Consider the following 24,818-nt stretch of genomic DNA (forward strand, 5'->3'; position numbering starts at 1 on the left):
GTGCACCGTAGGATGTCTGCCTGCATACCTACTAGGAGGTATGCATCCTAGTGTGACAACTAAAAATGTCTACCTACTGCTAGATGTCCCCTGGGGGACAAACTTGCTGGGGTTGAGAACCACTGGGCCACTAGGTCATTTCAGGGCCTTGTAGCCTAGGTATGCCTGGGTTTGGGGAAAGAAATAAAAGAGAGCATCACAATTTGACTTACATTTTCAAAAAAATCTCTCTATCTGCTGAGCCCATTCAGGGTGACCAGCTACAGACCATGGCAGAAGTCCCCTGAAGAGATGATGGAGGTCTGGACTAAAGTAGTGGCAGAAGGATGGAGACAAGATGATAGATTTAAAAAGTATTAGGAAGTAGAATTCAAGTAGCATTAATAATATTACCACCACCTTTTTTATTACAATGTTTCTGTTCTATCTGACCCTACTCTGGTGATTCTTCCCCAGGACTCGAACTGGGGTCCCCACTACCTTAAAACTTCTGAATTAAATTGATCACACCTTTTTTCAGTTTCAGGAGCCTTCTTGGCTTATTACTTGTAGAGGGTAATTTCTAACTCTGCACTTTTTATTAAGGTTGACCTTGGAACTGTCCATGATCTGAAGGACATTATTTGTGTTTCTTCTGTAAGTGAAACCCAGGCTGCACATGCCCTTTTGGTTATCTACCTATTTGTGCTGGTTTGAAGCTGCTATACACCCCAGAAAAGGCTATCTTCTTTTAATCCATTCCTGTAGGTACAGACCTATTGTGGGTGGGACCTTTTGATTAGGTTGTTTCAATTGAGATATGTATCACCCAATTTAAAGTCTTAATCCTTTACTGGAGTCTTTTATGAGAGAGGATAAAAGGCAGAAAAAGCCAACAAAGCTTGGAGAAAAAAACCCTGGAAGAAGCAAACAAAGACCTGTAGAAGCTCAGAGAATCACTTAAGTCAGAAGCTGAAAAGCAACAGAACCAAGGAGCAATTTGACCAGCATAAGCCAGCCATGTGCTTCCTGATTGACAGAGGAACCCCAGATGACAGCGACCTTTCTGGTGATGCCTTAATTAGGACATATTCATGGCCTTAGAACTGAAAATTGGAAACTAATATATACCCATTTTAAAAGCTAATCCATTTCTGGTATATTGCATTCCAGCAGACTTAGCAAACCAAAACACTATTTTTCCTAGGAACAAGATTACTAGAGCTTTTCAGAGTGGTTCCCACCATTTCATTGATGACCACTTGATAATGGAAATCCATTGTCCAGACTTCAAGTTTAAAGGAAAAAGCATCAGTGTAGAGTCTGCACAGTCAAAGCAACTACTGAAGTCAACAGAATGGTCTTCTGGTTATCTCACTAAAAAATCAACAATTGTCAGAATATATTTATTACCTTATTTAGTGGGCTTCAGTAACAATCTAATTATGCCCACCCTCAGATAGTATAAGGCTTTTTCCGATGGTAAAAGGAGGAACAGAAGGTCAAAGCTTTCCTGCAACTTCTATCCACTAATTAGAGTGATACGTTATTAGGTGAAGAGGAACATAATTGGGTCATTACTGAATCCTACTAAGAAATTAAAAATATACAATTTCAACCTTGTTGGTTTTTCTATGAGTGAGACAAAGGTCATCGATGGATATGCAAAGAGTAGCAGAAATATTACTGATGGATTTTCTAAATGATAGATTCTAGTAGCCCCAGGATACTATTAATATTCTTTATATATAAAAAAAGGTAAGGAACTTTTTGACCATTGTGAACCTGATTCTGGTCCAAAACTATTCTAAACTTCTAATTTTACAGCTTTAAAACTTACTCAATGGGAGCAGGCAAGGCTCAGTGGCAGAGTTCTTGCCTGACATGCCGAGACCAGGGTTTGGTTCCTGGTGCCTGTCTATGTAAAAAAAAAAAAACAGAAACAAAAAAACTTTACTCAATGGTAAGTAAGCTAAGGGAATAATATTGACATAAAGGAAAACTCTTTTCTGCAGTCAGGCACCATGATTTTCCTCAGAGCCAACAATGTTCCAGGAACAATTCAATATGACCCTCCAAAAGAATCTGAGGATAAATATATATAATAACAATGATGGTGGTACCTACTTCAGCCTAGATCTGTTAAGTACAGCTGTGGATTAAGATATCAGAATCTGGCTTCAAGTTACTGAGAGAACCACTTGTTCACTGAGCCCCCTTCTACTGTGGAGGTGACGCTACCTACTAAACTAGTTTGTAAATGCCAACAGCCTTCCTGCTCTTTTTTTGTCCTATGCCTGACAAGGGCCTAATAGAACAGTTTACAACAGTGATGAAGTCAAACCCTGTTGTCTGCTTTTGTACTCAAGAAAACTAAATTTAGACTTTCTTCTTTCAGATGAATGAGTTATTTTAAATGACAAGGTGAAAAAAACTTCAAGAAAAATTGGAAAACCAAGTCGGCAATGTGCCATTGCTTATATCAAAGTATTTGCTGCAAGCAGGGCCATTTCCCATTTGTGGTGATAGTTATACTTAGGCTTTATCAAACACATGGGTATCACCATCTTTCCTAAGGAAACTTCTATCTAGCAATACCCCAACTCCCCAGGGTGGGACAGCCCAAGAAACAGTAAATACTTCACTAGTTGTGGGAAATGGCCTGCAAAAGCCTACTTGTAACCACGGAAACGGAACGTGGTGCAGAAGAAAGAGAGCCGAGCTGGGGTCCGACCCACGAGCAGCAGACAGACCCTTCAGCCAACGTGGCCTCGGGCATGTCCATCTCAGCCCATCTGAGTCTTTCAATATCTAGACATTCTCAAGGTATTAAAATCTATGACTGAAAGAAACAAATTCCCTAGGATACAATTCACAACACGACATCTTTACTTTTAATCTTCCATAACTTCATTCTGTCCAAAAAAGGGAAGATAAAAATAAACTCCCTTGTATGGAGTAATCTGTTTTGTCTTTTAATGGACAATTCCCTAATGTCTTTCTCAATATGACAGCCCCACACCTCACTCACTGTATACTGTGACCCCCTCCTGTCCGTGTCCAAGAGCATTCTAAAACAGAGATTTTTTCCTCGCACATGAGGCTGAAAGCGTTCAAAGCAAGGCTGCAAGGTTAGACAAATCTCTCCATTTTCTTCCTGTTTTATCCATGTGTGAATCAGACAGGCTGCCCTGTTTTGTGAGATGAGACTGTCTAAAGACTGAGTGATATATGGTGCCTCATGCAGAGCCCATATTGTGATCTCAGCAATTGTATCCAAATACCTACAAATGGATACTTTAATAAGGAATAAATTCAGAATAAAACTGTTGAATCACTGGATCAATTCTCTGTGCTTAGTTTCACTCTATTCTGAGTGCTAAGGGGAAGCAATCCTTCAGTGCTGGCAGTAGTGCAGTAACAGAAAAGAAAACCTAATGTCAGAATCCTCATGCAATAATGTTTCATAGAGAAGAAGTATAAAAATCAATAATCCAAATTATATTTAAACATAAATAAATCTTCTTTATTTGCATAATAAACTGTATAAGTTTATTAGCTATACAAGTTAAGAAATACCCCACATTTGCTTTCTATATTTTTGTATAGTTAAGAAATTTTAGTTCATTGAAGGAAACTTTAACATTTTTCAATTGCTAAGAATAAAAGGAACAATTCAGTAAGTTTAAAAAGAAATGATAAACAAAATAAATAGTTACAAAATGTCAAGCCCCAAAAATAAATCACTGAGATTAGAAAGACACTAAAATGATAATAATAATAGTCTCTGTGTTCTTTATGGATTATAAAACCTATTAAAATAGAATACTTTAAATATTCAATACTTTCACATATTTTTAAATCTTACAACACATACATAATTAGAAACTTGAATGTTATACAAATATTTTAATGATTCATGTCAAATTTCTGTAATTGTGAAAGTAATTGTGGGACAATTAATAGGTTTAACATGCATACTTTGTGACATAAAACTATGGGATTCAATAAAAGGATGGTAGTATGTTCCTAAAATACTATGACAATTATATATATTCTGGAAAAATCTTTCTTTGTAGTACAATTCTGTAAAATTTCAACAACATAAAATGCAGCATAGATTAATGAACTATACTAAAACAAACTAAACATTCAAATATACTTAACAGAAACAAACTAAAACAAACGAAAAGTTCAAATATACTTAACAGAAACAAACTAAAAATTCAAATACACTAACAAGTTAGTAAGCCCAATCTCTTTGAAAGTGCAAAACACATCCTCAGTTCAGTTCTGTGAGGGATGGGCTGATGTAGAGGTGAGTCAAACAAGAGCATCACCTTGGACTTCTGAGCCCTCGCTGCTCTCCCCTCCTCCCCAACTGGGGATCTGATGATGCAGGGCTTGCCCTGAACCTCTCCAGCCTCCCCGGGCTGCATGTGGAAAAGTGGGGACCAAAGGAACCCTTGGTAAAAGGTGGATTTTATGCTCTCTTTCCCGCAATTTTTGCCAGTTCTGCTCATTTTCCTGTCTTAGCTCAATGAGCTTTCTTTCTGCAGCCAGAGCTGCCAAGCAATTTTCTTGAGAATTTCTTTCATGGTGCCTAATCCATCTCTGATGGTAAGAAGTTGTACTCTCCATTTCCTTCTCCAGCTCTTCAGCCATCTTTCTGTAAGTGTCAGCTTGCTGCTCTAGATCTTGTATGCTTTTATACACCTTAGTAATTTTGTTCTCCATGCCCAAGTGGACACTTTCCTGCTGGACTGATTCCCGGAGAAGTTGCAGGAGGTGATGCTGATGTACTTCAGGAAGGATTTGCAGTGTGTGCTGAAGCTTTTCAATCTTATTTCCTAACTGTTCATTATCTTTCTGTAGCACCCCCTGCTCATTTTCTAGATGTTTAATTTGACCTGTAGGTTTTTCATCAATTTGTTCCTTTACTTCCTTAATGCGTTCATTCCATACAGCATCTTCTATGGCATGCAGGTTTCGGGTTCCATGAAGCTGAGAATTTTCATCCAATTTCTCAAGCATTTCTTCCTGGCATTGTTCTCCATTCTGTTGAGATGACTTTAATATCTCGTTGGCCCCAATCTCATTCCACTGCGGGGATTTGAATGTCTCATCGAGTGACTGTTTCTGTTCTTGACAATGACCCCGAATCATTCTCTGGAAGGAAAATCTTGGAGACTCACATTTCTGTTCTTTGTCCAGAATTTCTAACAAATCTTCAACTGGCAAGAGGAACCGGTTTGTATCCTTGTTAAGTGTTACAAGGCACAGGGTTTGTAACATTGGAGGAGGGTCTCTACTGCAGTTAACCTGAGCTCTTCATACAATTTGGTAATCTCTCCTATCTGCTCAATGAATTCATGGTATTTTTCATACAGAGATTGAGTTTGCTTGGCTAGTGCTTTCGCTTTCAAACCACGTCGACGGACTTGTATTATGAGAGCATTCAAAGTAGCACATATTAAAATTTCCAAGGAAATTTCATGTAAAACCATAAAAACATTGGACAGTTGTATTAGTAATAGCTGAAAAGACATTTTTGTGGCACTAAGTAGGACATTCATGGACCCAAAGTACCCTCAGATCTGCCTCTGGCCAGTAGCTACTGGTCTATAACTGCCAGCTTGGAACCCTGAGAGTGTTCGATCTCAAACAAAAACAAGTGCCTGATAACAAGGAGAGACCATCAGTGTGACAGTTAGGAGGGAGGCAGGTTTTATGAATGAGTGTTCAATAACTTTACTCTGGTCACCTATGTACATTATGGAAAAGGTTGATCATGACTAGAGCAGACAAATCCATAGGTTGATATCATACTAAGCCCATGTATCCCCTCATGCAACCTTGAAGAACCCTGAAATACCATGCCATCCTCATTCCCCACGCATGACACTCAGGGTGTGATATGGTGGTAAATAGGTGGCACTCTCCCATGGAGCGTTCACACACACTTGCCCCCAAGATGAGGCTTTATATTCAGCAGATGTAACATTTTTACCTGCAACTTCCAAATCTAAGTTTTTCTTCAAAGGAGCCAGAATTTCAATACACTGAGGACAGTCACACTCATTTTGCTGTTCTTTATATTCATTTTCATATGTTTGCATGTTTTGTTTTATCAATGAATAGACTCAGAGGAAATAGGAGCCTCAGAGAGAAATAAATTCACTTTCCTATGCCAATTTTAAAACAGAGGGTATCAGTGAGATCTGGCAATGCCTTCACATTTTATTGATTTCAACTGAGCCATTTTGTCTCCATTCATCCATATATCCTGTATGGGGATGGTTGTCCTTCAGATCTGACCAAATGTTCCCAACGCTTTCATTCAAGGGCCTACAACTTTCAGCATGATGACATGCCTACCACGGTGACTTGGGAAGGTCTCTGAATCAAAAGTCCTGTTCAGATATGGTCCTCAGCTCAAAAGAATTTAACTGCTTACACCTTTTAATGAAACTTTACTCTTCTGATTTCTCATTCCATCTCAGTCCCCACAACCATGGTTTACCACATGAAATTTTGCTAAAAGTGACAACAATTCAAATAAACTTCACATGAAGAGGAACATTAAGAATTAGCACTAGAGACTGTTTGAGGTGTCATAAAATTCACCAAAGATCAGATGACATTTCTGCATATAGATTTGTAGGACCTAAGTCAGACCAGGAACAGAGAGGCCTGGCAGCACTAGAGTAATAGGTGGATAAATATCTGTGGAAGTTTCATCTCCTTACTGATTACAACTCCTTTCTTTAATTTGAAACTTTTAAATTGCTACAATATGTTTCTTAAAGTAATTTTAATGTTTCTCACATTAGAAATTTTTTTGATAGTGAGCAAGACTTCTTGAGAGAATTATATACATGGATAAAAAGGATGCCAATGTTTTGAGATAAAAATAATCAGGGGCTTATGGACAGGGGAAGCTCCTCCCCAATAGCAGCTGGTTGGGAGATGGAAGTCTGCACTCTGCCCAAAGTCAAGAGAGAAACAGAGAAAGAGAGAGGGGTGTGTCCAAGAAAAGATTTATGAATTTAACACTCTCGTGAGATTTGGTTACAATCGAGTTTCAGCAGACTCTGAGATGATTTTAGTGATTAGAGTTGGGGCTTTTACATTCTTTGACCTTTAGCATCTGTCCTGGTCATGCAGGCGGCTGTGTGACTTGCTCTCTAAATAGAGGAGCGGGAGGGCTTTGGGCCATGGGTCCTTATAGCAGACATATAAAGGCTATTGTAAAAATAAAGCCTGGGAAGATTGTGGGAAGATGGTGGATTCCAGAGGAACTCTCTGAAACAACTATTTTGTAACTCAGCAGTCTAGTGCAACAGAGCAGAGCATCCAAAACAAAATAGAGAAGATGTTAGTAATTTGTAGCAAACAGCTGTGAATTTCACCCGTCTTGAAGCAGTTGTGAGCCCACACACCCCAGTCTTATGGCAGACAGCAAAAGGGCATAGCTCTAGCTCCTGGCTTAGCTTGTGGGTGCCAGGTGGGACACAAAGATCTAGTTCTCCACACTCCAGGGGCATAAGGTTTGATCACTGATCACTGCTTTTGATTAGCTACTTAAGATCACTAGAGACTAGCTCTGAGGGTGGCCATTATTCCAACTGGCCTTGGGAAAACATAGCAAAGGAATCTTAAAGACAGTATCTTTGCTCACAACTAGAAGAAGCTCCTGGTACTCTTGTTGTCCCCTCTCCCACATCGTCCACAAGGCTGATGGAGCCAAACAGAGCTACACTGTGAGTTCCTTGCCCTGTTGCAGAGGGACCAGAGTGGACTCTGTGCACATAAAAAGGGGTACATTTATGTCAATACCAATCTATATGGTGGAAATCTGAGGGACTGAGCCAGGGAAATTGTTTTAGTCTCTACCCTCCCTGTGTTCATACTGAGGGCAGAGAAGAAGTTTGTAGATAGCTGGGACAGTGTGAGAAACAGTTAGATGATGGTGGCCTGGGGCAAAGGACAACCTTCATTAAGTCAGGCAAGAGAGCACCTAGTAGGGGGTGAAAGTCGAGTTCACAGAGAGTAGAGGAGGCATTCACTGGAATTCCTGTAAGTGTAAACTGTAAATGGGGGAATTCCTAAGGCCACAAGTCCAGAAAAAGAAGCAAGCTCAGCTCATGGTGTCTGGAAGGCTCAGAGAAGAGAGAGGAGACCTTGCCCTTTGCATTTTGTCTCAGCTGATCTTGATGGGAGGCCTGAGCTCTGAAAACGACCACTAGCCAAAACAGAGCCAATTTCCAAGAACTGTGAAAGGCAATTCTTACTTTGGTTTGCATGATTGAATTAGCTCTTGTCATTCAAGAAAATCTCTGTAACATCACAAGCTAGTTATAACTTAAGGAACTCAGGGACTAAATCCTAAATTAACACTTTAAAATATTAAATGTATAGTGGCCAACAAAAGATTACACAGCAAAAAACAGGAAATGATGGTCCATCCAAATGAATAAGATAAACATCCAGAAACCATCTAGATTTTGTACTTACAAGACAGAGACTTTTTAAAAATGATCTTCAATGTGCTTAAAGAGACAAAGGAAAATACAGAGAAAGAGCTAAAGGATATGAAGAAAACAATGAAATAGCTATATGGAAATCTGTTTAGACTCTTAATAGAAATGAAACAAATGCTCGAATTGAAGACCACAATAACTAATGGGAAAAATTTCCTAGATGCCTTCAACAATGGATTGGATGTGGCAGAAGAGAGAATCCACTACTTCAAAGACAAGGCAGTGGTACAAAATAATTAATGTGCTGAAAGAAATGAATTGCCAACCAGAAATTTTATATCCTGCAAGTCTTTCTTTTAAAAGCAAGGGACAGAGTAAGATATTCCCAGATAAACAAAAAGTAAGGGAGTTCATTACTACCAGACCTGCCGTAAAAGCAATGCTAAAGGAGTTTTCCAGACTAAAAGGAAAGGAGATTAGACAGTGGTTCAAATTGACCTAAAGAAATAAGGTAACCAAATGGGTAATTATAAATGCCGGTGTTACATAATTAATATATATGTTTAATTACACACACCTTAATTCTTACAGGTGCTGAAATGCAATGCATAAAAAATCATGATCAATCTATAGTGTTTCACATAGGATGGACAAAGACATAATTTGTAACAAGAGCCTAAAAGGTGAGGGGACACCGGAGTATAGGAACACTGTATTGTATGCTATTGAAGGTAAGCTGGTATCCAATCAAACACGATTGCTATAGATTTAGGATGCTAAATTTTAACTCATGGCAACCACAAAGAAAATATCTGAAAAATATATTCAGGAAGAAAAGATATGGGACTCCAAATGGTACAATAGAAAAGTTAATAAATATGAAGGTAGGTATTAATGGCAGAATTGAGGGACCTAAATGATGTAAGACATATAAAGAGCAATTATCAAAATGGCAGGAGATTTTGATCTACTGATTGCATATGTAGAATGGAATGATTTCTAAATGTTGTGTTAGTTAATTTTTTTTTAATGAATAAAAAATATGTATTAAGGAGAAATAATTGGGGGAAGGGACAAGAGTTAAGGGGAGATGGGGATTTTCTTTTTGGTATGGGTGTGTCTATCTATATTTTTCTCTTTGGAGCAATAAAAATTGTCTAAAATTGAGAGTGATGATTGTACAACTAAGTGAGGACATTGTGAAACACTGATTGTTTATTTTGAATAGAATATGTGCTATTTGAATATGTCTCAACAAAACCTGCCTATTCAAAATAAATGAACAAAAATATTCAAGTGCTAGAGAAAATGTGGAGAGAGAGAGGTACACCTATTCAGTGTTGGGAGGATAGCAGAATGCGGCAGACCATTTGGAGGATAAGGTAGCAATCCACAGGAAGCTAAATACAGGGTCACCATATGATTAGATAATTCCATTACTGAGAATATACTCAAAAGAACTGAAAGCAGGGACTCAAATAGACATTTTCACACTGATGTTTATGGTGACAATAATCATGGTACTCAGTGGATAGAGATGGCTGAAGGGTACATTGACTGAGAAGCAGAAGGGCAAAATGTGGTGTAAACAAATGATGGAATATTTTGTGGCTACAGAAAAAAAAATGGCAGGAGAAAGTCCTTCATTATGGGTTGTACTTTAAATGTACATGGCTGGGCTATCCAGTCAAAAGATAGAGAATGGCAGAGAAGATAAAAAAGCACGGGGGGTGGGGTGGAAGTAGTTCAGGAGTACAATTCTCACCTTCCATGTGGGAGACCTGGGTTCAATTCCCAGTCTATGCACTTCCCAAAAAAGACAAACAAAGAAACAAAACCAAACAAAAAATAAAGCAAATAAAAATTCAACAAATGCTGCTGCAATAATGGCATATTCACATGGAAAAAGAATGAAATATGAACCCACCATACAGCATACAAAAATAAAAGCAGGATCCACCTATATGTTGTCTGTAGGAAACTCACCTAAAATCCAAAGATATAAGTAAGGTGAAGCTGAGAGGATGGCAAAATTATATATGATACAAGTAATAACCAAAAGACAGCTGGGGTGGCTATATTAACATCAGATAAAATAGAACTTAACTCAAAAAATTGTTCTGAGGATTAAAGAAGGTCACTAAATACTGACAAAGGGGTTAGTCAATTGAACAAATGTGTAGCAGTTAGAAATATACATGTACCTAATAGCAAAGCCCCAAAATATATGACACAAATACTGAGAGATCTGAAGGTAGAAATAGATGATTCTACAGTGACAGGAGACTTCAGTACACCACTTTCAATAATGGACAGAACATCTAGTCAGTACATCAGTAAGGGAGTACAGGACTTGATCGCTATTCTAAACCAACTGGACCTAACAGACATAATAGACCACTTTATCCAAGAGAAACAGAATAGATATTCTTCCCTAGGGAACATGGATCATTCTTCAGGATAGACCATATATTAGATCATAAAACAAGTCTGAACAAATTTAAAAATATTGAAATCATGCAATATGTCTTCTCCGACCATAATGGAATGAAGCTAGAAATCGATAACAGAGGGAGAAGAGTAAAAGTCACAAAACTGTGGGATTAAAAAATGTACTCTTTTTTTCTTTTTAAGCAGGCAGAAAATGTATTGATTAAACATATGAAAGGAAACGTGGGCACACTTACAAAGACAGAGGTGAGAAAGATGAGAAGCTAAACAACACATTCTGAAATAACTAATGGGTCAAAGAAGGAATCCCTAGGAAAACAAGAAAATATCTTGAGGCAAATGATATTTTGCCTCATTCCAAAACCTATGGGATGCAGTAATGGCCGTGCTGAGAGGGAAGGTTAGAGCTCTAAATGCTTACATTAAAAAAGAAGAAAGATTTTTTTAAATATGCCCATGGATAAGTTAAGTAAGATATCCATTTTAGGTACTTAAGGTTTCCATGTGTTAAGTGTAAAATTATTAGCATCTTCATATATTCCTGAAATCAGGAAAATATTTCATAACATAGGTTATTATTATAGCAATGCAGGCATTTGTAAGAACTTTCTACTTGATATTTTGAGAATTTCCACAGGTCTGACAGCTAATCAAATGGTATTTAAGTTAGTGGTTGTGGTAGTAAGGTTCAGGTGTCAATTTGGCCAGGTGAAGTTACCTAGGTCTATTGTTGTGGACATGAGCCAAGGGCATGTGAACCTCATCTGTTGATGATTATATTACAGTCAGCAAGGAGGCATGTCTGCTGCAATGAATGATTTAAATGAGAGAGATCAATGTAGCACAGCCCAAGCAGCTCAGCATACCTCAACTCAGCACTCCCAGCTCAGCACGGGCCATGGAGATGGAGAAAGGAATCACCATGGGGAAAGTTATTATAACTCAGAGGCCTGGAGAGAAGACCAGCAGAGATCATCCTGTGCCTTCCTGGGTAAGAAAGAAACTCAGTTGAAAGTTAGCTGCCTTTCCTCTGAAGAACTATACATTTTTAATGAAATAAATCCTCTTTTATTAAAAGCCAATCCATCTCTGGTGTGTTGCATTCTGGCAGCTAGCAAACTAGAACAGATCTGGTACCAGAGAAGTGGGCTGCTGCTGCAAATACCAGTCATTGGTACCAGTTTTTTGGATGGATACAGGGAAGATTTTGGAGGAACTGTGAAGCGAATGATGAAGTCCTGGAGGGCTTGACGAGACTGTTGTGTAAACAGAATCACTGCCAATCTGGACAGAGGGGGGACACTAAAGGGACAAAAGGGGGGACACAAAAGGAACAAATTGGAGTTTGCAGAGTGAGAACCATGGAAGTTCAGGTCTGAAGTCAAGAAACATCGGACCACAAAAGTTGACCCACCCATATACATGGAGAGGGTGAGTTTACCCTGAAGGCCAAGGAAGCGACTCCCACCACATTGCAGTGGAAGAGTCGCATACCCTCAGGCCTTGGAGAAGGTACAGCATGCTCCTTGGGGACTGGGGAGAGTCTGGCTGCCACCACATGAAGGGGCTGAGTGTGTGCCCTGGAAATGGCAGGGAGCCCAGGGGTTGCCCTGATGCTTGGAGATGGTGGAGCTGAGAAAAAGATGGTCTCCTCAATGTCCCCTGAAGTTGATTTGCAAAGAGGCAGGCCACTGCATAGGACCTTGGAAAGCGTGGGACTGCCTTTTACTAAAGCTGAAGGATAAATGACTTCCAGACTTTGAAATCCAATGGTGGTTGCCCTGTAGATTTTCAGAACAGCTTGGATCTTATGATTCCTGTGTTCCACCCAATTTCTCCCAATGGAAATGAATACTTGTATCTTGTGAATGTCCTCTTTTGCATATGGTCACCAGATAACTGGTTTGGAGAGTCATAGGTCCACAGCTACAAGACAATTTTTGTCACTTTAATGTCGTTTAAAGTGATGTGTATTGTTACCAGGTTGACAAGGGGTGTATATGTGGTAGTTAGGTTCAGGTGTCAGCTTGGCCAGGTGAAGGTTACCTAGTTCTATTCCTGTGGACATGAGCTGATGGCACGTGAATCTCATCTATTGCTGACTACATCTGCAGTCAGCAAGAAGGCATGTCTGGTGTAATGATGACTTAATTGGCTAGAAGCTTAAATGGGAGAGGTCAAGGTAGCACAGCACAAGCAGCTCAATATACCACATCTCTGCACTCACAGCTCAGCCCAGCTCTTTGGAGATGAAGAAAGGAATCACCCTGGGGAAAGTTGTTGTAACCCAGAGGCCTGGAGAGAAGGCAGTGGAGATCAACCTGTGCCTTTCTGGGTTTGAAAGAACCTCAGCTGAAAGTTAGTTGCTTTTCATCTGAAGAACTAACTGTATGTTTTTAATGAAACAATCCACTTTCATCAAAAACCAATCCATATCTGGTGTGTTACATTTCAGCAGCTAGCAAACTAGAACATTGTTTGACACTTAGAATTTAAGAACATTGATATCTGAATATGGAGATTATTTTCCTTGAAACCTTAATTTTATATTGGTATATGAAACATACTGTACAAATGCAGGCATTACAAAGATTATATGGATACTTTATTTAAATATGCCCATGATTAAGCTAACCAAGTCACCCATTATTGGTGATTCTAAGTGTACTGTTCTTTTTCCTAAAGAACAAAAAGAGAGAGAAAAATGGAATGTCCTTTACCGATCTCCATGTTCCCGCCTGGGCCCCGCCAATATGGACACCATATGTCCAGGTGTAGTTGTGGACTCCTCATGCATTTAATAAACAGCCACATTATAATGCTAAAAATATAAATTAATTAATTAAATAAAAGAGAAGAAAGATGTCAAAAGAGAGAATGAAACTTACAACTGGAGAATTTGTGCAAAGAAGACAAAAAAATTCAAAGTCAAAAGAAGGAAAGTATTTAATTAGAGCTAGATAAGTGAAATAGAGAATTAAAAAAAACTAAAATAGAGGGCATCAACAAAACTGAAAGATTGTTGCTTCCTCAGCTCCTCTTTGACCTTCCCAGGGCTAGGTCTCTTATATCATTGATATCTCTATCAACTCTAAATGATCAACTCCTTTTCCTAGAGAGTTGTATTAGTCAGTGTTCTCTCAGGAAACAGAGCAACAGGAGATACCTGTAAATAGTGTGAGATTTTATAAAAGTAGCTCACACAACTGTGGGGATATGAGTCCAAATTCCATAGAGCAGGCTGGAAACTGGAAACTCCAATGAAGGTTCTTGATGAATTCCCCAGGAGGCGCTGGCTGGGTGAATTAGAGATGAAAACTCTCTTCTGCTGCTGAAGTGATCACTTCTCCTTTTGAAGCCTTCAACTGATCGGATTAAACATCTGTCATTGCTGAAGACTCCCTCGTAAATTGATTATAGATATAATCAGTCATAGATGCAATTAAATTACTGACCATTTAAGTCCATGAAATATCCTTTCAGTAAAAGTTGGGCCAGGGTTTCCAAGGCTTTAAAAGGATTCACATAAATAGCCTAATGCCGAGCCCTCTCAGCTCTTAAAGAGCTCCTAACACATCCAGTGACTTTTCTCCATCCCACCTTGGCCACTTGCTTTCCTAATCCCACCATAATCCCTATTGTCTCCAAGAATGGCACCACCTGTAAAACGCCCAATACACGTACCCTACTCTCTGACTACCACTTGCATTCTCCCAGCTGACTTTCCAAAATCTCTACACACCAATGGACCACTAATCTTCTAACTCTACTTTTTGGCTATTATCCCTTGTATTTTCTCTCCCATCATCACAGATTAAATTCCTTGGTCCAAGCTATAGTCATGCTCTGGCACACATGCTAAACTTTGCATCTTCCTTACTTGGGTTTACTCAAAAAAAAAAAAAAAAAAAAACCCTGCTAAATAGGAAGAAGAAACTGAGGAATCATGGTGAATATTCTCAAATGAAATGCATACCTATGAATATGAAATAAGCACTCTACACTGTCCACCAAACTTACTACTTCTCCTAGTAAATTCCTTTATCTACCTGAGGACTCTCATACTTTCTTCTCCCTCCTCAACCCTGCACTGCCACAGAAACCTTCCTCCACCACATGCGCATGCACACACACACATCTACTATTTACCCTCAGCACCTAGTCCAATGACATCACATCACACTTCACTGACAGAACAGAGGAAAACAGACTGGAACTAACACCCCTTCTCATCACCCAACTTGGTACCTGCAAATGAGCTTGGGCTGAAGGGAGGACAATGCACTTTTCATTGCTTCCTTTTACAAAGTTTTTCACTTACTTCTCAACTTGATTTTGGTACATTATATTTTCCTAGGAGTTTACCCATTTCAGTGAAATTTTCAAATTTCAGTGAAATTTTCAAATTCATTAGCAGAAGTTTCATGGCAGTTACTCATTAACTTTTCAGTCTCTCTTCAATATGTAATGGCCCCTTTTCCTTTAACTTTCTTTTGCTCATTTTCTCCATTTGTCCCTGCCTGCCTCTCTCTCAAGTTGGTGTACTTAGTTTTCCCATGAATCAGTTATTTGTTTTTACTCTGTTATTCCTCTTTATTGCATCTTTATTTCCTATATATTGAAACCTGCTTTAATCTTTATCACTGCATTTCTTCTTTCATGGGGTTTATTTTGCTGTTTTTTGGAAACATCCTTTAGATGGATACTTAGCTCACCAATGTTCACTCCTTTTTATTTTCTAATATATGCATTTAAAATTATTATTTCCATTTTAAGTATCACTGACTGCCTGTTACAAGTGTTTCATTACTGCAGTATTACTGAGGTATAATTTATATGAGCACCTACATTTAAGTGTACAGTTAGTTTAATGCATTTGACAAAATATAGTTTTGGGTATTACAAAAGTTCAGTATTTTTCTTGCTGTTTATGTTTAAGTAATTTAAAATTCCATAAGGAATTATTTGACCATGAATTATTAAATAGGAGTGTTTTTTTTTCTCGCATCAACAGGCACTGAGAATTGAACCCAGGTATACAATATGGCAGGTGAGTACTCTGCCTGCTGAGCCACCATGGACTGCCTTAGGAGTGTTTTTAATTTTGCAAATGTATGTAGATTTTCTTATTTCTCTTGGCATTATAGACTGTTAAATGTATTGTAATGAAAGCAAGAATGTTATCTGAACAGTCCCAATTCTTAAAAACTTCTTGAGGTTTGCTTTATGGCCATGTGTATCATCAATTTTTACAATTGTTTCCAATATATTTGAAATAATTCATTTCACTTTTTCTTTCATTAGTCCTTAAAAATTTTACCATGCATATTGACTTCAAAAAATCCAATATTAAAAAAACATATTTTAAATTCTCGGAAGATGGCTGACTAGTGTAGCTTGAGATTAGCCCTGCTCCAGGGAAAAGTTAGAGAAGGGACAGAAGTGTAGCAGAGGCAGCAATTCAGGAGTGCGTCTGACCTGGGAGAGCCTTCTGTACTACATGTGGCAGCCCTGGTTGCAGAGCATGAGGAACTGAGAGGCAGAAAGTTGGAGCCTGACACAGAGATGTGGAGGCCTTGGGAGGGCACAGATGGGAGCTGGCTACTGGGATTAAGCCAGGCCACATTCTTTGGGCACACTACCCTCATAGGCACAGGCCCATGACCGGCAACTCACCCCACATCACATGCACCTGAACCCTGTCACTAGCTTCCTTTCTCCGTGCTCCAGGCACCTTCCCCACCAGCCCACAGTGCACGTAAGGGCCCCACATGCGCACCCCAAGTGCAGCCGAACCCACCTCTTCTGCACCACTCTCGAGCACTATCTCCTCCTTCCTGTTCCCGGTAGGCTGTTGTCAGCACATAAACTTGTGGGTACTAACCTCCATATCCAGGCTACCCCTGCCTCTCTGCCCATAGAGTCGCACAGCCTCACCCCACCCTCCCTCAGTTCCGCGCATCCATTTGTGGTCCTCCCAGGCCCAAGCATGCATGTAGACCCCCAAGCACATCATTCAGTTCTGAGAAATCCATTTTGTAGCAGTCCTAGAACTGTGCCTGGGCACAGCCCTCAGCCTTAATTCCCAGCTTTGAGAAAGTGCTGACCTGCACAGCTGGGTCACATCTACCTCCAACCCATGAAGGCATAATTCTGACCTGCTGAAGACAGCAGAAGATCACTAACCATATCACAATGCTGACAGATATAACCCTGCCTAATGACCAAATTCAAACAGCATCAGGGTCACAGACATTGGAACAATTAATCATAGGTGTTCATACAACTCTACTTAATAAAACAAGTGAGATGGCAAATGACATAATGGAGATCAATAAGACAGCAGAACAGCACTAAGAGGAATTTGAAAGAATAAATAGGAAAACAGTGGAAATCACTGAGATTAAAGATTCTATTGACCAAATAAAAAATATAATACAGGCATACCACACCAGATTGGAGGAGACAGAAAAAAGAAAAGCACTACAGAGGACAGGATAATTGACTTCAAAGATTCAAAACAGCAAATAACAAAAAAGATGGAAAAAACTGAATGGGAACTTGGAAATGATAGACAAAACAAAGTGCACAAATACAAGAATCATTGGTGTCCCAGAAGGAGAAGAGAGGAGTAAAGGACTAGGAAGAGCAGTTGAGTATATAATGGAGGAAAATTTCACAAATCTCATAAAGAACATAAATATATAAATCAAAGAAGCCCAAAGAACTCCAAACAGAATAAATCCAAATAGGCTTTCCCCAAGGCACATACTAATCAGTCTGTCAATTGTTGAAGAGAACCAGAAAATCCTGACAGCAGCAAAAGAAAAACAATCTACTACATATAAGGGAAATCAAATAAGACTGAGTTCAGACTACCCAACTAGCACCATGGAGGCAAGAAGGCAGGGGTATGATATATTTAAGAACCTGAAAGAGAAAGACTTCCAGCCAAGAATTCTGTACCCAGCCAAACTGTCCTTCAAAATTGAGAGATGAATGAAAGTTTTCACAGCAAATAGGTCCTGAAAGAATTTGTCAACAAGAAACCAGCCCTACAAGAATTACTAAAAGGAGTTCTGATGGCTGAAAAAAAAGACAGGAGAGGGAGGACTGGAGGTGGGCACAGAATTAAAGAGTACCACCAACATCAATTAAAGGAATAGAAAGAGAAAGATGGAAAAGAATATATAGATCTGACAAAGAGAATACAAAAGATAAGATGGTGGAATCAAGAAATGGCTTTTCAGTAATAACATTGAATGTAAACACACTAAACTCACCCATTAAAAGATACAGATTGGCAGAATGGATTAAGAAACATAATCCAGCTATATACTGCTTACCAGAGACTCACCTTAGACACAAAGATACAAATAGACTGAAAGTGAAAGAATGGAAAAAGATTTTCCATGCAAGCTGCAGCCAAAAGAAAGCAGTTGTAGCTAGACTAATATCACACAAAATAGACGTTAAAAGTAAAGACATCATGAGAGACAAAGAAGGACACTGTCTACTAATTAAAGGGTCAATTCACCAAGAAGATATAACAATCATAAATGTTTATGCTCCCTAGCAAGGAGCTCCAAAGTACATGCAACGGGTATTGACAAAACAGAAGGGAGTGATAGATGTTTCAAGAATAATGGTAGGAGATTTCAATGCATCACTCTCCTCTATAGACAGAACAACCAGAAAGAAGATCAATAAGGAAATAGAGAAGTTAAATAACTTGATAAATGAAGTAGACCAAACAGACATATATAGGTCATTGTACCCCAAAACACAAGGTTTTCATTCTTCTCTAGTGCTCATGGAACATTCTCCAGGGTAGATCAAATGCTGGGCCACAAACAGGACTTTCTAAATTCAAAAATAATGAAATTATTCAAAGGACATTCTCTGATCACAATGGAATGAAGCTGTATCTCAATAACGAACAAAGAACGAGAACATTCATAAATATATGGAGATTAAATAACACGCTCTTAAACAACTAATTGTCAAAGGAAAAATTGCTAGAGAAATCAGTAGGTATCTGGAGATGAATGAAAATGAGAATAGAACTTATCAGAACTTATGGAATGTGGAAAAGGTTGTGCTGAGAGGGAAATTCATTGCCTTAAATGCCTATATTTAAAAACAAGAAAGAGCAAAAATCGAGGACTTAACAGCAAACCTGGAGGAACTTGAGAAAGAACAGCAAACTAATCAAAAAGCAAATGGGAGAAGAGAAGTAACTGTCACAAAGACAGAAGCATTGGCCAATGGAATTGAAACAAGAGTGTAGAAATGGAACATAAAATCTGTGGTCAACTGATTTTTGACAAGGCACCCAAATCCTCTGAACTGGGTCAAAGTAGTCTTTTCAATAATTGGGCATGGAAGAACTGGATATCAATAGCCAAGAGAATGAAACAGGACCCCTATCTTATACACTACACAAAAATTAATTCAACATGGATTAAACTAAATGTGAAATTAAATGTAAGAACAAGCACCCTAAAGCTTCTAGAAGAAAATGTAGGGAAACATCTTCAAGACCCAGTAATAGGATGATGCTTCCTAAACTTTACACCCAAAGCACAAACAATGAAAGAAAAAATACATACATTGGGACTCCTCAAAATCAAATGCTTCTGCACCTCAAAAGACTGTCAAAAAGGTGAAGAAGCAGACAACTCAATGGAAGAAAATATTTGGAAATCACATATTTGATAAAGGTTTGATTTCATATATATATAAAGAAATCATACAACTCAACAACAAAAGAAATAACAACCCAATTTTAAAATGGGCTAAAATATGAATAGGCATTTTTCTGAAGAGCAAATATAGATGGCTCAAAGGCACATGAAGAAATGCTGATATTTACTAACTCTAAGGGAAATGCAGATCAAGTATCTGATTTGAGATATACAATGAGATACTACCTCACACCTCCAAGAATGGCTGCTATTACACAAACAGGAAAGTATAAATGTTGGAGAGGATGTGGAGAAACTGGGACAATTATGCACTGCTGGTGGGAATATATAATGGTGCAGCCACTATGGAAGACTGTTTGGAAGTTCCTTAGGAAACTAAATGTCGAGTTACACGATGACCCAGCAACGGGACTACTTGGTATATACCCAGAAGAGCTGAGAGCAATGACACAATTAGACATTTGCACACTGACGCTGATTTTATACTAGTTTTAACCTTGTATTGTATTTGTATTGTTACTTGTCATGGTCAGGATCATGAGTCAACTTGGCCAGGTGGTGGTACCTGTTTGTCTGGTTGGGCAAGTGCTGGCCTATCCTTTGCTATGTAATGTTCCATAGCAACATTATTCACAATCACCAAAAGATGGAAACAAACCAAATGTCCATCAATAGATGGATCAACAGTGGATAAACAAAATATGGTATATACATTTGATGGAATATTATGCAGCAGTAAAGGTGATAACCCAGTATACTTAACTGAGGAAATTTCCAAACTAAATGTACAAAATGCAATCTGTCTAAACCCTACAGGTAATGGCAAAATGCAAGAAGAAAGAGATAAGTTGAAAAATGATCTTTGTGTACAAAGAAAACAGAAACTGATGGTCTGAAAAATACAGGGCTTCCAGAAAGACAGACCCCAGAACATAGTGCCTGTTCTGAATAAATAACTAAATAAATAACGTGTTCTGAGTTTCCCAGGCCCAGAACCAGATGAGAATTTTTATAGGACAGACCATGCCTGTAACTGACTTTGATGAGATTTTATACTAGTTTTAACCTTGTATTGTATTTGTATTGTTACTTGTCATGGTCAGGATCATGAGTCAACTTGGCCAGGTGGTGGTACCTGTTTGTCTGGTTGGGCAAGTGCGGGCCTATCCTTTGCTATGAGGACATTTCATACAATTAAATTATGAGCACGCGACTACATCCACAGTTGATTCCATTTGTAATAAGTCAAGGGGAGTGTCTCCTTTAATGAGTCATGTTTAATTTAATCACTGAAACCTTTCAGGAGGATTCAGAAGAGACAGATTCTCTTCCTGCTTCGGCTGGTGAGCCTCTCCTGTGGAGTTCATCCAGATCCTCCTCAGAATTGTCAGCTTCACAGCCTGCCCTACAGATTTTGAACTCTACATTCCCACATATATGTGAGACACTTTTATAAATTTTATATTTATGAATATTTGCTGTTGCTTCTGTTTCTCTCGAGAATCCTAATACATTACTGAAATGGTTTAAAAACTTTTGATATTGTGATGAAAGAATGTATTTTGTATTTGAGAAAACATGTCTTTTTTGTGTCCAGAGGATAGAATGTGCTGGTTTGAAAGGATTTATCTGCCCGAGAAAAGTCACGCTTTAATCCTAATGCAATCTTATGGGAGTAACCTTCTCTTTAAATCCCTATTCAATAATGAATGTTGGAAACTTGATTAGATTATCTCCAGAGAGATGTGACTGGCCTAATTGTGGGTATTAACTTTATATTTTATCTTTTTCACTTTTATTTTTTGGCATGGGCAGCCTCTGGAAATTGAATCCAGGTCTACAGTATGGCAGGCAAGAATTCTGCCACTGAACCACCACTGCACTGCCCTGTGGGTGTTAACTTTTGAACAGATGGATATGTGACTCCACCCATTCCATTTGGGTGTTGATTAATTCGGACCCACTAGAATGCTTTGAAAGAGAAAACATTTTGGAGACAGTCCCTTTTCAGGATGACAAGATAGCCACAAGGACGACCAGAGCTCATACAACCAGAGACCTTTGAAGCTGAAGAATGAAAATATCCCCAGGGGAGCTTCATGAAATAAGAAGCCTGGAGAGGAGGCTAGCAGGCATCACTATGGTCACCATATGCCTTTGCAGTTGAGAGAGAAATCCTGAACTTCATCAGCCTTTCTTGAGTGAAGGCAATCTCTTGATGCTGCCTCAATTTGGATACTTTTATAAACTTCCTTTAGTTGGAACATTTTCATGGCCTTACAAGTGTAAACTTGCAACTTATTTCCCCCTTTTAAAAGCCATTCTGGTTTTAGTATACGACATTCCAGCAGCTTGCAAATTAGAACTATTCCCATGTGAGGATTTAATCAAACACAGAACCACTCAGCGAGTTCAGAAAAAGCAAGGATTGCAGATGAAATTATCCAGAAAGGATTCATGGAAAGTCCAATTTTCTGACTGGCAATGTCCCAATATACTAAACAGAAAACCAATGAAAGTATTGTGGGATCTGTATAAGCAGAACCACTGCCAATCTGGATTAAAAGGGATGGAAAATGGACAAATTGTAGGAAACATGATTTGAGAGGAAGAACTATCGAAGCTAAGACTGAAAACAAGAAACCTTGGGCCAGGAAAACAAACACTCCTAAGCACTTAGAGTGGGTGAGTTTCCCCTGAAGGCAGTGGGTAGGCGTTTCAGTGTCCGAGGCCTGAGAGTGGGTGGAGCACACTCCTCGGGAATTGAGGAGATGCTTGTTGCCACCCCATTCTTCTGGAGAATTTGCACATGTGCCCCAGAGATCACAGAGTTTCCTGCTGCTCCACTGCTGCTTGGAGAGGGTGGAACAAAGAAAGACGTCCTGTACCCACTGACCCCACACCCCAATTTGTAGCCCTCACCCCAGCATTTGGAAAGAACAGCACCACTGTATAGACCCTTGGAAAGAGTTGGACTGCCACTTTCTAAAGCATCAAGAATGAATGACTCTCAGACTTCGAAATTAAATGGAGTTTGCCCTGTAGGTTTTCAAAACTGCTTGGCTCTAGTGACCCCTGTATTCCTTCCAAGTTCTCCCTATGGAAATGGAAACATTTCTCCTATGACTGTCACCCTCATGTATACTGGTAGCAGATAACTTGTTTTGATTTCCCAGGACAATAGCCAGAGGAGAATTTGCATTACCATACCTGTAACTGACCTTGATGAGATTTTGTACCATTTGTGACTCTTATTTATATTGTTACTGAAATGCTTTAAGGCTTTTATATTCTTGGATTATATTTTTTATCTGGAAAGTACATGCCTTTTTGGGGTCCAGGGGTAGAATGTGCCAGTTGGAAACTATTATGTACCCAAGAAAAAGCATGTTTTAATCCTCATCCAATCTTGTGGGAGTAGAAATTTTTTAGGGTTAAAAACTTTGATTGGATTACTTCCACACATGTGACATGAAGGCCCACAGATCCTTAAAGAGGAAACCACTAGCATGAAAGGCTACAAGCAGTGGAACTGGGAACAAGGACCAACGATATGACTTCCCATGTTGCAGACATCACATGGGATGTTTTTTAACAAGGTATCATTCCCTGGATGCCTTCGTTTGGACATTTTTATGGCTTTATAGCTGTAAATTGTAATGTAATACATTCTCTTTATAAAAGCTATTTCATTTCTGGTATATTGCATTCTGGCAAAGTTAGCAAGCCAATACACACTCCCCCCACCATTATTTATTTTTGTGCTTATTTTTTGACACTTCTTTCCAATACTGGATAAAGGCAAAGTCAACCGCAAGGTTTTCACAATCATATGGTGACACTGTAAAAGCTATATAGTCGTACAATTGTCTTCAAGAATCAAGGCTACTTCTAATATACTAAAAATGTAAAAAGGGATATCTATGTAATGCAAATGAATAACCTCCAAAATGACCTCTCAAATCTATTTGAAATCTCTTAGCCACTAAAACTTTATTTTGTTTCATTCTCTGCTGTCTTTTGGTAAAGGTGGCTTCCTCAATCTCATGATACTAGGTCCAGGTTCTTCCCCAGAAGTTATGTCCCATATTGCCAGAGAGATATACACCCCTGGGAGTCATGTCCCACATAGGGGGGAATGCAGTGACTTTATCTGCTGAGTTGCCTTAGAGAGGCCATTTCTGAGCAACAAAAGAGGTTCTCTTGGGGTGACTCAGGCATTTAAAATATCTTAATTTCCCATTTGAATAAAACAAGACCTAAAAAAAAATGTGTTAAATCTAAACACCTCTCCCAAAGCAGGAATTTACCGTATTTATGTATTATCAGATGCTTCTTTATATTTAAAAATCTCTGAAATCAGAATATTTTATACTGAATGATATACGATACTTTAACTGGCAAAATTATTTCCTTTCTTAGAGGTAAATAACATAAATGTGCATGTTATAATTCATAACATCTCAAAATCTATGAAATATGGTATTTCTCTGCCTATAATGTAGAATTGTGACAATCCCCAGCCACAATAACAACCGTTCATTGATGGCAGTAGTGCAGTAACAGAACAGAAAGCCTAATCTCAGAATCCTCATGCAATAATATTTCATAGAGAAGAAGTATAAACATCTATAATCCAAATTATGTTTAAATATAAATAAATTTATTTTTTGCATGTTTATGAGTTCATTAGCTATATAAGTCAAGAAATACACCAATTCATTTTCCATATTTTTGAATACTTAAGAAATTTTAGTTCATTGATGGACACTTGTACATTTTTCAATGGCAAATAATAATATGAACAATTTGGTGAGTTTAAAAAGAAATGATAAACAACAACAACAAAAAATGATAAAACAAAATAAATAGTTACAATATGTCAAAGCCCAAAAATAAATAAGGGAGATTACAAAGATATCAAAGAATAATAATAATAATAGTCTATGTGTTGTTTATTTATGGATTACAAAAACTATCAAAATTGAATGCTGTAAATACTAAGTTACTTTTACATCCTTTAAATCTTACCTCACATATATAAATACAAAATTGAAAGTTGCACAAATATTTTACCCATTAATATCAAATTTCTCTAACTGTGACAGTAACTGTGGGACAATTAATAGGTTTAACATGCAATAGTTTATAATACTATGGGATACAATAAAAGATTATAAGTATATTCCTAAAATAA

The 24,818-nt window shown here is 38.4% G+C and overlaps 1 protein-coding gene across 16 annotated transcripts in view; it reads right to left on the minus strand.

Annotated features, from left to right (window-relative positions):
- LOC143681094 (uncharacterized) overlaps nucleotides 1-24,818 on the minus strand; it is an 81,642-nt gene that overhangs the window by 28,908 nt on the left and 27,916 nt on the right. For 8 of the 16 annotated variants that reach the window (XM_077157849.1, XM_077157855.1, XM_077157850.1 and 5 more), the window contains exons 3-4: nucleotides 13,634-13,734; nucleotides 11,780-11,900 (exon numbers count right to left, since the gene is read on the minus strand). The exons of 5 other annotated variants lie outside the window; for them this stretch is intronic. In XM_077157849.1, the coding sequence (XP_077013964.1) occupies nucleotides 11,800-11,900; nucleotides 13,634-13,734 (202 nt within the window). In that variant the 3' untranslated portion in view covers nucleotides 11,780-11,799. The remainder of the gene's footprint in view (nucleotides 1-11,779; nucleotides 11,901-13,633; nucleotides 13,735-24,818) is intronic. 3 more of the 16 variants (XM_077157858.1, XM_077157860.1, XM_077157859.1) reach the window with 1 other exon arrangement.

The sequence above is a fragment of the Tamandua tetradactyla genome, chromosome 4, assembly GCF_023851605.1.
Source record: "Tamandua tetradactyla isolate mTamTet1 chromosome 4, mTamTet1.pri, whole genome shotgun sequence".
Lineage (NCBI taxonomy): Eukaryota > Metazoa > Chordata > Mammalia > Pilosa > Myrmecophagidae > Tamandua > Tamandua tetradactyla.